The 12,855-nt window shown below is 43.6% G+C and overlaps 2 protein-coding genes across 5 annotated transcripts in view; one reads left to right on the forward strand and one right to left on the reverse strand.

Annotated features, from left to right (window-relative positions):
* EFCAB14 (EF-hand calcium binding domain 14) overlaps positions 1-2,134 on the forward strand; it is a 36,008-nt gene extending 33,874 nt beyond the window's left edge. For all 4 annotated transcript variants that reach the window (XM_037039541.1, XM_037039543.1, XM_037039544.1 and 1 more), the window contains one exon: positions 324-2,134. In XM_037039541.1, coding sequence (XP_036895436.1) covers positions 324-499 — 176 coding nt within the window. In that variant the 3' untranslated portion in view covers positions 500-2,134. The remainder of the gene's footprint in view (positions 1-323) is intronic.
* A 6,485-nt stretch (positions 2,135-8,619) lies between these two features.
* TEX38 (testis expressed 38) lies at positions 8,620-9,862 on the reverse strand. Its single transcript, XM_037039531.1, has 2 exons — positions 9,826-9,862; positions 8,620-9,221 (listed from the first exon to the last, which is right to left on the reverse strand). The coding sequence occupies exons 1-2, from the start codon at positions 9,860-9,862 to the stop codon at positions 8,620-8,622; spliced, it is 639 nt and encodes a 212-aa protein (XP_036895426.1).
* Between the last annotated feature and the right edge of the window lie 2,993 nt (positions 9,863-12,855).

Here is a 12,855-nt window from a genome sequence, read left to right on the forward strand (position 1 = left end):
CCCCTTCAGCCTGAAAATAAAATCTGAAAAAATCTAAAAGGGATCCCTGGATGTAGGGAAAGCCAGTCTACTTACCCTCCTGTAATTACCTATCACTGCTTCTATTTTGGGAGTATAGTGCCATACAGTATTACTCTCATTCTTAAAGGACAAGAATTCATCTTTTTGATTTAGTGATATCCTAAACTTTACCTTTTAGAATCAGAGTATAGAAAGTAGCTTTCTTTTTAGAGCTTTAAATTCGGTTGAGGCTACTTTTTAAGCTGTTAACTAAAATTAGCTGTATGTATAGACATAAACACTTTTTGCATTTTTTTAAACAGATCTTCAGGATTTTTTCCACAAGACTGGCCGGAACATGGATGGGAAGCTGACCTACCAGGAAATTTGGAACTGCTTGGGTTCTGCTATGCCAGCACCAGAGAGTTTGAGAGAGTTTGATGCTGATGGAGATGGAAGATACTCGTTCCTAGAGCTAAGAGCAGCTTTAGGTGTCTAGCCTCTCGGGGCATATTTAGAAATGGATGTACACCCTGGGCTACCTAATATCTACTCACAACCCTTCTATTTACCTGCCAGTCCTCCAGTCCTCCAGTCCTCCAAACTGCTGTAGGAGACTCATTGCCACCTTTTAACTTGTTGGGGAAAGCTATATAAATGTTATTTTTTTAAAAAAGATCATTTTACTTATGATATTAGAAATCTATGATTTCCTGAAACCAGTAAGATCTTAATTCTAATATTGCCAGAATAAAAGTCAAGCCCTCTTTCTTTCTCTTTCCTTTTTTTTTGTAAGGGAAGGAGACCCTATCTTTTAGAACTGGAAAATGTGTATATAGTGAGAATAAGCCACCTTTTATATTTCACATAAATTTGCCTTAAATTAGCTGCACTTTATACAGGACAGGCTCAGAAAATGTCTTTTCTTTAAAAGACTTTTCTGTTTGTAAATATTTAAAATGAAAGAAAGGATTCTGCATATTTTATGAGAAGTAAGAGGAATGGTTTGAAACAAGATGTGAACAAAATGACTTGTTAGTAAAAATTGCTAATCTGATCTGGTAGCAGCTAAAACCAGGTCCATGTCTTCCTCCTCCAAGCATCTCCTTTAGGTGCTGCCATGGGATTTGGTCTGGTGGTGGGAGGAGTATATTTAGCGAATGGGTACTGTGGGAGCAGTGTAGACTCCAGGCTCAGGAAAGTAAGATCTGGCTTTTTGTTTCTGTCCCCTTAGCTAATCCCAACCTGTAAACCAGAGAAGTTTTGTTGGGGGGTTTTCTCATTTTCAATCCTATTTTGGGGTTTATGAGCATAAAAGTTATCCAGTGGCAAGCTACATTTCCTCCCTGCGTGAGCTAGAGTATCTTCCCCCACCTGCAAACTCCAATCCCCGCCAACACACACACACATACACACACACACACTCAAGTCTTTAAGCTATAGCTGACTTCCACTTCTGACACTATAACCATTCTCAATGGTGGGGCTGCAGTCCTTTGGCCACTGTCAGCCTGACTGCCCAGGAGTTTTAGAGGAGAGATATGCCTCTAATTCTGACCCAGGAAACTCCCTGAGATTTTACCTGGGGGCTAATCAAGAACCTAACTTGTTCCTATGGGGGCTAAGGCCAAAAAGGTTGTGACCCTATTAGGTTTCTTCATAATTATCAGGTCAGAAGTAGAAGCTTTATGTCCAGAGAATGCCAGAAAGAAATAGCAAACAGGCCTGGAGCATTGGGCTTCACATGATGGTAGCAAGAGTTTTCATATCTGAATACAAGCAAGTGCAATACTTTCCCCTGTAAAGGCTTCTGTAGGCCTGGTACTAAAAGACCCTGGACTGGAAGGGAGTGTATCTCCATGTCACCTGTGTGTGTGGTGCATTGTTCTCAGGAGCCTTTGGACAAAACAGAAGGAAAAAACTGCAAAACTTAACTGTGCTGTAAGCCAAGTCAGGGAGAAACCAGAGAAGCTTTCATGGCACCAGTTTCTTCAGTGAAGCTGATTTCCATTTTCACTTTGTCCTAGTTGCCCAGTTAGCCATGGATGCAGCCAGGCATCCTTAACTATTTAAGGGCTGTTTTATTTTTTCTTTATATGATATTCAGCTTGGTGTAGGCTAATCTTGACTTTTTTCTAGAAATACTAAAATTTAGTTAAAGCAAGATAGTCTTTTCCCATGAATGTATCTGCTTACCTCATACAGCTTGTGCTTCTCTCTTTAAAAAAGTTTGTTTTCCTTACTCATCCAAGCTATTTCACTTTCTTGAAAAGGTCAAAATATAGTATAAAAATAGCCTAGCACACCCTGGCCAGATAGCTCAGTTGTTTAGAGCATCGTCCCTATATGCCAGTGTTGTGGGTATGATCCTGGTCTGGGCACATACGAGAATCAACCAATGAATGCATAAATAAGTGGAAAAACAAACAGCTCGTTCTCTCTCTCTCTTTTCTCCTCCCCCTACTTCCTCCCTCTCTCTCCTCTCCCCTTTCTTTTTCAAATCAGTAAGTAAAAAAGTTTTTCAAAAATTTGCCTGGCACTTTAGGTAACTTGAAGATTACTCTTCCGGCTGCCTTCCATGCCCCCCCTTTTAATATATATATCCTGATGTATTTTATAACAACCAAATAGCATTCTAGCAATAAATTGAATTATTCTGCTATATTTGTATATACTACACCATAAATAGTATGTCTGCACCTGGAAAGTATTTTTTTGTGAACTGATTTATATGAAATATACTTGAGGGTAATGTAGCTTGTCCTTTTTAGTTTCAAATTCTTATTCATAGGCAGATACTTTGAAGACACCTTAACTCTTTGTTGTATGTACTTTTCTTTTGCATCAAATAGCTGTCCATGGAGGAGTCATTATCTGTTCTGACCTCAAGCTTGTCTGGCTAGCATCACCCCTGAGCCAGGTATATAGTACCATTCTCTCCCCCTACCCAATTTGGCAGAGGTGTTCCTGCTACGCTCTCAGACTTGTGAATACTCTTGTCACACTGCCTGGGAGAGTGCCCTGTCTCCCCGGCAGACCTAGGACATCTTGAACCCCTTCGTTCGAAGATGAGCAGATTCATTGGCTTAGGAAGAGCCTCAGAAACCTATTATTCAGTGTTAATTTGGGATTTTTATTTATCAACTGTCTTAACTTACCCAGTCTGTGACTTGTGTTTAGCTATAATCAAGGCTCACCTGCCAGAACTCAACTCTGAGAGGAAGGTTGAATAGTAGTGGTGAATTTGGTATTGGTTTTGGTTTCCAGTACTTTGACCTTTTCACACTGGCAGCTCCCACTGCTGCTTTCCTCGTGTACTCAAAGCACTGCTTCTTGGTCCTTTTTTTCTTTTGTCTCATACTCTCTGGTGTAATGTTTACTTAAAGGGCCTCTTTATAAATCAGAGAGGCAAACGGTTTTGTAGGAAGAAAACCAAAAGAAGAGAACCCCAGCTTAGCGGTGACTGTAGTGTTGTCTTAAGGGCCCCTAGGAGTGTCTGAAGCGGCAAAGCTGAAGAAGGGACACTCTTCACCTCCTAGCTGCTTTCCCTCCCATTTCAGCTCCTCACTTCACGTTGCTGGACAGAGCACTCTCAGCACCCCTGGTGCTTACGGTCACAGCTGAAGATTTTGACTGTGATGGGCTCCTACTCATAATGGCCAGCCGTTGAGTTATTTCTAGTGACAGCTTTTGTTTGCTGCACACCTCATTGGCTTGCTTACCAACAACACCAGCTAGATGCAGTCTCTTCTCTCATATACAAACCAGAATACATTTGGGTATTCCTAAGACTTTATAGAGCGTGTATTGTTTGCTATATGAACCTAACCTACCTTGTTGTTTTCTCACATTAACAAATGTTGATCTACTTGACGTTAGTGGAGCTATTTTGGTAATGTATAAGTAGTTTGGTTCTGTTGGGGGAGTGAATTCAAGATTTCCATGACTTGATTTGAACTTTGCTTATTCCATATTAGTAATACAGCCACTTTAATTTATCTGAATAAAAGATTTTCTTTCTCTCCTACTGTGTCTATGACTAAAGGGCCCCTTGCCCCTGATTACTAAGGAAAATATAAATAAATAAATATAAATAAATAAATATAAAATCTGGGGAAGGTCCAGCCATTGTTAATATAACAAGAATAGTTTGTGCAACATCCATGTAACCTGGCAGCCAAGGAGAGTGGACTGGAATGCACATGTTTGAACGATGATGCCCTCACTGTACTAGTCAGTGTGGGTGGTAGCAGCTGTTGAGTGAACATGTGTACTGTGATCCCCATTTTTATTGGTTCTTCCCTCCTCTTGAAAACAAAGACAGATTGCGGGCACAATGTTAAGTGGAAGAATCTACCTGATGAGCGCAGAATTTGGCCTGAAGCTGGCATCTGTAGGCTGGGGTCTGGCAGGGAGAAGGATAAGTGAGCCCCTGCACCTGTGTCAACCAGAGAAGTTTTACTTAGGGCTGTTTCATATGTTGAAATTCAGTGTAAGCATGTTTATACAAAATATTCCACTGTCTTTAAAAAGAACAGCCTTAAAATTCATTGCAAGAGAGTGGACTTCCAGTCAAATTAACAGCATACATAAATACAACTCACTTCCTTGCACAACCATATCAAAAATACAACAGAACTATAGAAAACCATCACTCAAAACTTTCAAATATTGAGTTGAATGGAAGTCTGACAACTACAGAATTAAAGAAACCACATCCCTCCAGACTGATGGGCAGGGATGTGGAATGGGCTGGTCCCACATCCACGGGTGGCAGATAAATACTCAGGAGGGATATATTGGGAGTGAGGAGTCCCAGCCCCACCCCAGGTCCCTCAGCCCAGGGTTCCAGTGCCAGGAAGGTAAGTCCCTGTAACTCCTGGCTGCAAAAAACAGTGGGGATTGAGTTGATGGAAGAAACTTCTAGAGTCCCAAGCAGTTCCTATTAAAGAACCCATGCACAGACTTACCCAGACACTGCCTGAGCTCCAGCACGCGGTAGCAGCTTGAAAGGCACCAGTGGCATATAGGGAAGAACTGAATTGTCTGGCATCAAGGCAAGAGCAGGGGACAGCTTTCTTCTAGACAGAAAGGTGGACAGAAGCCATTGTCCCTTTTCTGGATGCTCCTCTCACAGAGCTTGCAAGCTGGTGCCATATCTGAGACTCAGAGCTGGCAGACAGGAGCCATATCTGAGACTCCATCAACCTGGCTAACACTATTTGTCCCACCCTGGAGACCACCTGAGACTGTCCTACCCAATTTATGGGACCACCCAAGCTATTGATGGTGACTTTTCCATTTCAATGGCTGATCTTGGCTCATGTTTCACAACTTTCTAAATCTCAAACAAACAACAGCTGGCCTCAGTGAGACCCCCAGGCCCCATACCTCTTGCTAAGTGGCCCCAGGCCTGGCACCAGCAGCAACCAGCCTAGATTCACAGCTTGGCGTTGCCTGGGAATCTCCAAACCCAGCACAAATAGTAGGCATCTCAGATTGCTTTATAGCTCAGGCAAGGTGGCCCCAGGCAAAACAGGTGGGCACCAACATTGTCATGCACCTCCTGGGAAATCCCAGTGCTGGGCACCCAGTGGACAGCTACAGACCATGCCAGAGCACCACCATCCAGCCCCTGCACAGCTGATCCTCCATAGAGGGCAGAGGTTGGTGGTTAGTGCTCACAGCCAGTCCCTGCAGGTGGCCAGCCTGGGTAAATCCCTCCTATTGACCTGCCAACAGCAATCAAGTCTCAACTGCAAGGGGGGGGTGAACTCAGCCCACATGAAGGGTTCACCTTGAATACCCACCTTGGGTGATAGGGGAGGCTGTGCCACTGGTCCCTACAGGATACCTACTACATTAGGCCATGCTACCAACACAGGGAGTCTAAGAACTCTACCTAATACATAGAAACAAACACAGGAAGGCTGCCAAAATGAGGAGACAAAGAAACATGGCTCAAATAAAAGAACAGATCAAAACTCCAGAAAAGGAGCTAAACAAGATGGAGATAAGTAATCTATCAGATTTGGAGTTCAAAGCACTGGTTATAAGAATACTCAAGGAACTTAGTGAGTACCTCAACAGCACTAAAAAGGTCCATACAGAAATGGAGGACACACTAATTGGAATAAAGAATAATTTACAGGAAACAACAGTAGAGTGGATGAAGCCAAGAATCATAAAGAAAATAATGATTTGGAACATAAGGAAGCAAAAAACAACCAGTTAGGACAAGAAAAAAAAAGAATTCAAAAAAAGAGGCTCATGTAAGCAGCCTCTGAGACAACTTGAAGAGGTCCAACATTTGCATCATGGGGGTGCTAGAAAGAGAAGGGCAATAGCAAGAAATTGGAAATCTATTTGAAAAAAATAAAACTTCCCTAACTTGGTGAAGTAAATAGACACGTAAGTCCAGGAAGCACAGAGAGTCCCAAACAAGATGAGTGCAAAGAGGCCCACTCCAAGATGCATCATAATTGAAATGCCAAAGGTTAAAGATAAAGAGAGAGTCTTAAAAGCAGCAAGTGAAAAGCAGTTAGTTATCTACAGGGGAGTTCCCATAAGACTGTCAGTGGATTTCCCAAAAGAAACTTTGCAAACTAGAAGGGATCAGCAAGACATATTCCAAGTCATGAAAAGCAGGAACCTACAGCCAAGATTGCTCTATCCAGCAAAGATATCATTTAGAATTGGAGGACAGTTAAAGAGCTTCCCAGACAAGAAAAAACTAAAGGAGTTCATCATCACCAAACTGTTGTTATACGAAATGTTAAAGGACTTATTTAGAAAAAGAAGAGCAAAACTATGAACAATAAAATAGAAAAAAATACAAATCTGTCTTCAATTGAATCCAAAATAGAAACTAAGCAAACAAGAAGAACAGAGAGAATCATGGATACAGAGAATGTTTTGATGGCTGCCAATGTAGGGCAATGGGTGAAGGATGAGGGGATTAAGAAGTACAAATAGGTAGTTACAGAATAGATGTAAAGTACAGTATAGGAAGTGGAGTAGCCAAAGAACTTATACTCATGGCCCAGGAACATGAACAATGGTGTGGTGATTGCTCAAGGGAAAGGTATGTGCTATGTGGAGTGGGGGCAAAGGGGAAAATTGGGACAACTGTAATAGCGTAACAAAATATAATTAAAGCCAAAAAAATAAAATAATTTACAAAAAAGAGAGTCATCATAGAGGAGCTGGAGCTTTTTCACACAGGAAAATAAGAGAAAAATAAGCTCTACATAACTGCTAAATTCTGAGATTATACACACAGATTCTGAGGGGTCACTCTCAGGGAAAACTACATAAAACTTAGCTCATTTGAGCATCTTACCAAATATGGTAAGATAATTGTTTCCAAAGTGAAAGGAAAAAAATTATATCCTGGGACAAAACTGACCTTTCTTACCTTTAGTCTTGGACCAAACTGCCAGTATTATCTTTGTTTCTCTTTGTAGGATAGTTTCCAGAAGATACAAAAATTAATCTTCTGCCCTGGCTGGTTTGGCTCAGTGGATTGAGTGCAGGCCTGCAAACCAAAGCATTGCCAGTTTGATTCCCAGTAGGAGCACATGCCTGGGTTGCAGGCCATGTCCCCAGTAGGGGTGCACAAGAGGCAACCACACACTGATGTTTCACTCCCCACTTTCTCCCTCCCTTCCCCATCTCTAGAAATGAATACATGAAGTCTCTAAAAAAATTAATTTTCTCATATAGTGTATCTTGCTTTTTGGAGGAACCATAAATGCCTTTGAGAAAGATTATTTTTAACTGCATACATTTCTGTGTATAATTTTGGAGCCCTCACTAACCAGCCCTTTCCCCAAGCCAATCCATGGACCAAGTTAATTATACCTCACACACACATAGAAATCACTTGCCAAGTGTTCTCTAACCAGATACTTCATTCAGGAAGGGAAACCAGGGTGTATGGTTGGAAGATCAAGAAATTTGAAGCCAGGCAGATGTATATTTGATACCTTGCTCTGTAGCATAACATGGCGAATGCCCTTGGGAACTATCCTTCATATGTAAGAGGAGAATCATTGGTAGTGTTCTTATATTAGAAATAATGTAAAGACAACCACAACTCAATATACATACATGTTAACAATGTCATTGAGCCAGGGGTGCCATATGGCTCATGGATCTCAGTGACTGATCATGGTCACTGCGATGTGACCACCATATCTCACCCACCCTGCACAACTCTCACTCTTGTGGCAGCTGTGTTTAATGCCCCATAGAACATCAGTGCCTTTGGGTACCTATCCCAGGGTCGGTCTGGCCCACATTTTTGGTCTTAAATAAATACTGGGTAGAGGACTGTTGAGCCCATCAAAAGTACTGGTTCAGTGTGTCTTTCCACAGCCCATCCTCCACTTCCCACTCGTGTTGGTGATAACTCAGTTACCTTCAGATTGGTTCACAAATCGTCCCTATGAGACAAGGGAAGAACTTTGCCCTCCTAACAATAAATGTGACACAAGGAAGCCTGGGACTTTTTAAAGTCTTTTATTATGTGACATTCAGATGGGCCCTAGCCTATGTACTGCCTCCAAGGTTAGCTCTGCCCTAATACCTCCAGCTTCCACTCTCAGTGAAAAGAGGCTACAATTCTGAAGCTAAAGTCTTGACATTGAAGCAGTGGTCCCCATGGGCCAGTGTAGGGAGGGAATGGAAGTTGATGTTCCTTTCGGGACAGGTGGCCAAAGGGTAAGAGACTGAGTGGTTCCGCATTGGAGGTAGGTCACACAGGGAGAGGGCAAAGGGTGCCTCCTGAAAGATGGAAAGGGGGGAGCTGGCCTGGGGCCGAGGCATGGGGGCAGGTAGGGGCAGCTGTGGGAGCAGCTGCAATGCAGGTTGCAGGGGGACAGAAGCCTCCACCTGGGGGCTGCTCTGTTGAGCAGTACAGCTCCTGCTCTCAGGGCTGTCCAGCTCCCACCGAGGATCTGAATTCGGGACCTCAGTCTCCGTCTTAGTGACTGTAGGGGAAGGGCCCATGTTGATAGCTGCATTCATGCCATAGTGCCTTCGCTTGTTAATCCAGTACAACAGTGGGCTGTAGGTGAATGCAGTGGCTCTCATCACCTCCACCCACTCCTGGGCACGTTCTTCCCGCCGCAAGTTCTTCCTCCGGTGCAGAAAGAGAATGCAGCCACCAGTAATCACTGAACACAGCCCCAGGAATCCAAAGTACAGCGAGACCCACACTAAGGCAATAAGAAAGAAAAAGAGGCAAGCTGGCTGATAGCTCCAACTTGGGGCCTAAGCTCTTTCTCATTCCTCTTTTCTAACATATTCATCTGTCATTAGATCTACTTAACCACTATCTTCATTTCTTCCCTCCCTCCTCATTGACTTCATCTTTCTCTAAGTCAAAGCTAGATTTTCAGAGAACTTCAGAGGCTGTCTTAGCCTTCTAAGGTATGGAAAGCTAGGTCGGAGAAGGGGCATGACCTGCCCTGGCTAAATCAAGCTTCTGGTTCCCAACCCTGGATCCATCTAATCCACTAGATTGAGAAACCTCACTAAAGGCGAGGCTCATGAAGAAAGTAAAAGTTTAACAGTTCACAGGGACACCAGTGTCCCATCCCATTCCACCCATTCCTCATTCAGTTGTGATGTTCTAGGGTATTCATAGTACCCCTCTGCCCTCAAGGAATCCTTAGTTTTCTAGAAGAAACCATATCCTAACTGCCTAGCACTCCTCCATGTGGGCAGCCATTACCCCATCCATGTGAAAGGTTTTCCCTGAGTGTCTTCCCAAGCTAAGGGCACAAAGCAAGGGTAGGTAATTAGAGGAGGGTCATTTACCACCAGGGAGGCTCAGGTCCTTCGGTTGGGAATCCATAAGGTAGATCTTTGGTACCTTCCAGACCTGATGGCTCTGGAGAGAAGGAGCTCACCTACCCATCTGTCCAGTCACTAGGAGTCCTTGGAAAGCCCAGACCCCATTGTTTTCCTAAAGATGAGGTCACTGGGTTCTGAGCATTGAGCATTCTGAGGGCAGTGCTTGTGAAGTTTTGGGTTAATGATAGCAACTCCATCTAATGGTGTCATAACACATGTCCACTGCTTCTATCAGGGACTGACCCAGCCACTAAATTGTCTGTCCCCTTCTCCTTATGGTGAATCCAGAGAGCAGCCCCAGGAAAGGACCCAGGTCCCTCAAGGCCTTAGGCATGCTCCTGGGCTTTCAGAAACCGTTGATGGAGACCTGTTCCCACTGGGAAGTGGGGCAGGGAGCACACACAGCTTTGGGCAGCCCTGCCTTCAAGGTGTCTGTGACCTGGTTGTCAGGAGAAAACCTGCTCAAGGGAACTAAGCAATTTATGTCTCCTTTCTTGGCTCATATAATCTCATCTTTGTTTCATTACCTTCCCTCAATAAGTGTCATTTACTGGGCACCAGGTCCTGTGGGAGCTCCCCACTTTCTGGCCCTACATCCTTTCCAGCATCACCTTCCTCCCCATCCTTCACATACCTTTCCCTTCTGATCAGGCCATACTCCTTAACCCAGCCTGCTTATTCACATATCTGGAGTTTCACTCATACTGCCTCCACCCATAAGTGCCTCTCCCCACTCTTGCCCCCACTGAACACCTGCTTACCTTCAAGGTTCAGCTCAACCTTGACAAACAGTTGTTTCAGTTGGCTTCCCAGAATCCCATCATCTCCAGTTTGAGAGGACTTTGAGGGTAGTCTAAAACAAAACCCATCAGATGTTGAGCCCTCTAGATCTCCCCTACCCAGCAACTCATCCCTGGAACTTGCTTTGGTCCAGGACTTACTTGCTCACACTTCTTGTGACACCTTGATCTGTTAATGGACTGCCCAGTTAGAAAGCCTTTTCCTAATTAAACCAAAATCAGCCTCCCTGTACTACCTCTGGGCCTAGCTCAGCTTCTTGGCACCATTTAACTACTTCCCTCTGTGGCCCCTCTGCCAGTGTGCTGCTTGGTCACTACCTAGCATAGATTTCTCTCCAGGTTCCACTTCCTTCAGCTCTTCTCCTACCTCACTGGCTCCTGCTTTGCAGTCTCCTTGGCTGGTTTCTCCTCTTTTCCCTGTTCACTAAATGTTAGTATTCCCTAAGGCTCAGTCCTTAGCCCTTTATCAACATTCACTCCCTCAGTGACCTCATTCAGACTTATAGCTTTAAATATCATTTATATACCTATATACACCAATAACTTCGTCTCTCCAGCCCAGACCACTCCTCAGAACTTCAGGCTCATAACAGCCCAGCTGAGGTCCCCACTTGCCAGTCTATTAAGTAATCTCAGACTAGCATGTCCAAAGCCAAACTCCTGATCATCCACCCTCTAAAACCTACTCCCGTCTGGTTGGGATAAATGAAGGAGGTGGGGGGAGAGGACCTGCTCCAGCCTTTCTCCTCGCTGCAAATGGCAACTCTGTCCTTCCAGTTGTCCAAGGCAAAGCTTGTAAGTCATCCTCAGCTCCCTTCATTTTCTCACACCCAAACTCACTCCATTAGCAAAACCTTTAGGCTTTGCCTTCCAAATTATTTTCCCATCCGTATCACCTCATTCTAAATACCACCATCTCTCACTTGGATTATCACTCTCCCTGTAGGGTGACCATTCATCCTAGTTTTCCTGGGACTGAGGAGGTTTCCAGGACATAGGACTTTCAAGGCTAAAACCAGGAAAGTCCCAAGTAAACCATGACAGACTGGTCACCAGTGGGAGAGCTTCCATCCTTGCCCACCATGCCCTATACTCCAGCAGCAGCCAGAATGATCCTTTAAAAAAAAATAGATCATGTTACTTCTCTGCTCAAAACCTACAGTGACTTCCCATTTCACTCAGATTAAAAACCAAAGTCCTTAACCAAGGCCTCCAAAGTGCTGAGCGATCTAACTACCCTTGCCCATACTTCCCTCACACGATAACCTCCTTGACGTCTATGAGCAGGGCAAGCGTGCTCCGGCACTGGGGCCTTTGCACTCACCAGTTCTTCTACCTGGAAGGCTCTTCACCTAGATATCCATTCAGATTGTTACCTCACTTCCTTCAGGTCTCTGCTCAAATACCCCATATCTTTATTCTTAGTCTGCTTTTCTTTCCCCACAAATAGCATGTGTCATCACCTAACATGATATATTTATTCATTGTGTCTCACCTCAATAGAACACAAGCTCCCTGAAATAATGTAAATGAGGAAATAAAATATCTAAGAATTTCAGATAATCATAACTGCTATGGAGACAATGAGAAGAATATAGAGAATGGAGGAGTTGGATATAAAAAAAAAAAAACCCTTTGCAAGAAGGAGCTAGAAAGTATTCCAAGTCATGAAATCCAAAGACCTACAACCAAGATTGCTCTATCCAGCAAAGCTTTCATTTAGAATGGAAGGACAGATAAAGTGCTTCTCAGATAAGATCAAATTCAAGCAGTTCATCATCACCAAGCCCTTATTATATGAAATGTTAAAGGGACTTATCTAAGAAAAAGAAGATAAAAATAGGAACAGTGAAAGGACAGCAAACTCACAGTTATTAACAACCACACCTAAAACAAAAGCAAACTAAGAGCACAGCTACATCAGGAGCGGAACCATAGAAATGAAGATCACATAGAGGGTTAGTAACAGGGGAGTGGGAGGAAGAGAAGGGGGGAGAAGGTACAGAAAATAAGTAGCATAGACGGTAGGTAGAAAATAGACAGGGGGAGGGCAAGAATAGTAGGGGAGATATAGAATCTAAAGAACTTGAGACATGTGGGCATGAACTAAAGGGGGGAATGGTGGGGGAGGGGTGTGCAGAGTGGAGGGAAATGAAGGGGGGAATTAGAACAACTAATGGTATAATCAATAAGA

Source organism: Sturnira hondurensis, unplaced genomic scaffold (assembly GCF_014824575.4).
Source record: "Sturnira hondurensis isolate 20B ecotype Veracruz unplaced genomic scaffold, ASM1482457v3 Scaffold0025376, whole genome shotgun sequence".
NCBI classification, from domain to species: Eukaryota; Metazoa; Chordata; class Mammalia; order Chiroptera; family Phyllostomidae; genus Sturnira; species Sturnira hondurensis.

Bases quoted from the DNA above. Each gene is read 5' to 3' on its own strand.
- TEX38 (XM_037039531.1), bottom strand. From the start codon at position 9,862: ATGGATTCCCAACCGAAGGACCTGAGCCTCCCTGGTG. The intron at 9,222-9,825 runs GTAAATGACCCT...TTATTGCCTTAG, and splicing joins GGACCTGAGCCTCCCTGGTG to TGTGGGTCTCGCTGTACTTT.